The sequence below is a fragment of the Cyprinodon variegatus genome, unplaced genomic scaffold, assembly GCF_000732505.1.
Source record: "Cyprinodon variegatus isolate N-32 unplaced genomic scaffold, C_variegatus-1.0 Scaffold126, whole genome shotgun sequence".
NCBI lineage: Eukaryota > Metazoa > Chordata > Actinopteri > Cyprinodontiformes > Cyprinodontidae > Cyprinodon > Cyprinodon variegatus.
Window position 1 is genome coordinate 533,110 of NW_015150579.1, and position 3,003 is coordinate 536,112.

The 3,003-nt window shown below is 36.4% G+C and overlaps 1 protein-coding gene across 1 annotated transcript in view; it reads left to right on the forward strand.

Moving 5' to 3' along the window:
• LOC107085482 (integrin alpha-M-like) overlaps positions 1-3,003 on the forward strand; it is a 35,780-nt gene that overhangs the window by 14,995 nt on the left and 17,782 nt on the right. The window contains exons 2-3 of the mRNA XM_015375811.1: positions 664-787; positions 1,026-1,117. Of these exons, the coding sequence (XP_015231297.1) occupies positions 664-787; positions 1,026-1,117 (216 nt within the window). The remainder of the gene's footprint in view (positions 1-663; positions 788-1,025; positions 1,118-3,003) is intronic.

The following is a 3,003-nucleotide window of genomic DNA, read 5'->3' on the forward strand; positions in this document are numbered from 1 at the left end:
CCTGACTTGAAAAAGCGCTATATAAGTACAGGCCAGTTACCATTTACATTGTGAACCCCGTGGCAGCTTCAAAGAAGGAGAGAGAAATCCTGTATAGTGTGTTGATTTTGACATCAAGGCACACTTTTGAGGGGTGTCTTTTAAAGTGAATTGGGGGAGGGTTGCATGTTAAGATGAAACATTGACATTGGTCCTCTATGTCCAAAATTATTATCATGGTTTATGGACCAACATAATTATGGAAAATTATACAGAGGAACAAACATTTAGACTACTGGGCTTCTATTACCCTTCTTTATTGTATTTTTTTCTACTTTATAGCCCTTTTACACTTTGATATCTGGAATAATATAATGAATTTTCTAACTGTATAACACATTTTTTACATGTTTATATGTTTAATTTTATATTTCGTTTGTGCCACTGCTATATTTCCGATCTTAACAGGATTTCATTGGTAAAATAAAAAGTTCCCATAGAAATAAGAAAGTTTACTTTTAAAATGGTCATAGCTTCTATTATGTGTAACCCCTTGTTTATTTGTAAGGGGTCCAGTGTGTTTAACAGTCCACCAGCTCCTGCACCAGTTACACCCAGTAACAGAAAAAGGGGCTGCTTCGTCTGTGAGCTTGTAAAACTTATAGTACTTTTCATGCTTTTCAGCTACAGCCATCCTGTTTTCTTCAGCTTTCAACATTGACAAGGGCAAACCTACTGTTCACAAAGGTGAGCGGGAAGATTTCTTTGGGTACAAAGTGCTTCAGTACTCGTCGCCCAATAATAAAGGGTAAGTTTTGCATCCCTACTTCTTTGGTTCTGTATAAGTTTAAGAGAATTGAAGAAATAGATTGAAGATCTTTTGAACATTTCCTGTGTCGAGTTGGAAGAGTTTGTGGTTAGAGGTGTTTTGGAACCTTTCATCATATTAATGCTACATATTAACGCCTTCATATTTAGAGCATAGACTTTAATGCTTGTTAAAAGACCTTTTCTGTGTTTAATCGCACCACCACTATGGTTTACAGGGTAATTATCACCGCACCACTGCGGCTGAATGGATCAGGAGGAATAGCCAAGTTTGGCCAAGATGGAACTGAAAAGTGGTTCAGTCCTAAAGGTATACAAACATTTCACATATACCCCCACTGTATTATGAAAGAAAAAAAAGGAAGTTCACTAATACAGATGTTTTAATTATAAATCCAAACATCTGAGGTGTAAATTTATCTTACTATTTAAAAAATACAGGATAACCTATAATACTGTCCACACACTCATCAACCTCCATTCAGACATGTTTTTATCTAAAGGCACCTCACACAATTAAAACAAATCATACAAACCGACTGGTTATAAGTTTTCTAAGGAAATCCAGCCTGTTGCATCGAGTCTTTGGCTTTAGGGATTCACTCGCCCTGGATGAACGTGTATTGACAGTAGACATTGGCTTGTATACTACCATTGACCCTGAAGCAAACGTTCACACCGAGCATTCATGCGGTAACAACAGGAAGAGGGCTCCAGCCAAACCAGGTTCAGCGTGAGTAGCATTCTGTCCAGGCTGACTGGGGGTTAAGAAAGACAGAAGCAAACATAGAAAATCAACATAGAAGCACTGATCTATGAATAAATTCTATGTTAGAAAAGGTAACTGTAAACCAGCGACACAGGTAGCTCTGCTAGAAAATAATTATAATGGAAATTTCTTTAAATAAACATTAACATGAATTCAACACACTACAGTAAACAGATAAATGGAGGCAGAAGATGTCTTTCAGTCATCAATGCAAACATTTAGCGACAAACAGAAGCTCTTTCAAGCTGGGCACCTTTTCATTCACAACACCTGTCCCATCAACAAGGAATCAGAATCAGAAATACTTTNAGCTCTTTCAAGCTGGGCACCTTTTCATTCACAACACCTGTCCCATCAACAAGGAATCAGAATCAGAAATACTTTAATAATTCTAGGGAGAAATTACTTTCGTTACATTACTCCATCTGTAATAGAGTGACTAGCAGTTTGATATAATACAATCCCATACCATATATATAACTAGGGGGTCCCCACTCCATCTCGCCATCAGTTTGGGGGTTCTTGGCCTAGAAAACGTTGAAGACCCCTGAAATAAATGATAGACATAATTAAAATAAAATACTGGTACTCCAAATAGATCTACATCAAAGAACAAGCTAACAAGAACCTTACAACAGTGTCTCCTTATTTATCATTAACCATTCCAAATTCTTTGAAGGTAATATTTCTTAAGTGAAGTTTTGAAAGAGATAGAGAGTGTTCTGTTGTTTAGTCGTATTTGGGAGTGAAGTGCATTCACACATTCCCTGTACCTAACTGAACACTGAATTGATTTAGTTTCAACTCTACATAAAATAAAACTATCTTCTACTGCACATTTCATTTGATAATGATGTGTATAAATACTAAAGGTGTTTTATTTGTTATAACGTTATATAAAAATACCATTATTGAATACACCAATGAATTTTTAACTTTTAACCATAAAAGATTATCATGCATTTTATCAACATTTGATCTAAACACACATGAGAGAGCGACACATGCAGCTTTATTCGGAATTATTCGTACTTTTCTTATATGAATTGATGAAGCAATAATCAAGATGTGGGAAAAAAACTAAGCATCAATATCCGCAGTGTAAAATACTTTAAACATCTTTTAATAACCGATAAAATATTACCCATTTTAGTGCCTGTGTCTAGGAGAGAAACAGAACTAATCAAGGAAAAACAGGCCCAACTCTCTAAAATATAATAAAAGTTGCAGCCCAACTGATCTCTGTCCAGTCTGGTGTCACAGCGACACAGAGCACCAGGCCTGATGAAGCAACTATGATGAAAAATATCAGAAAGAACTTTGAGTTAGAAGTTTAACTAAAAAACATTGAAGAATTAGAGCAGGGGTCTTCAACGTTTTCCAGGCCAAGGACCCCCAAACTGATGGCCAGGTGGAGCGGGGACCCC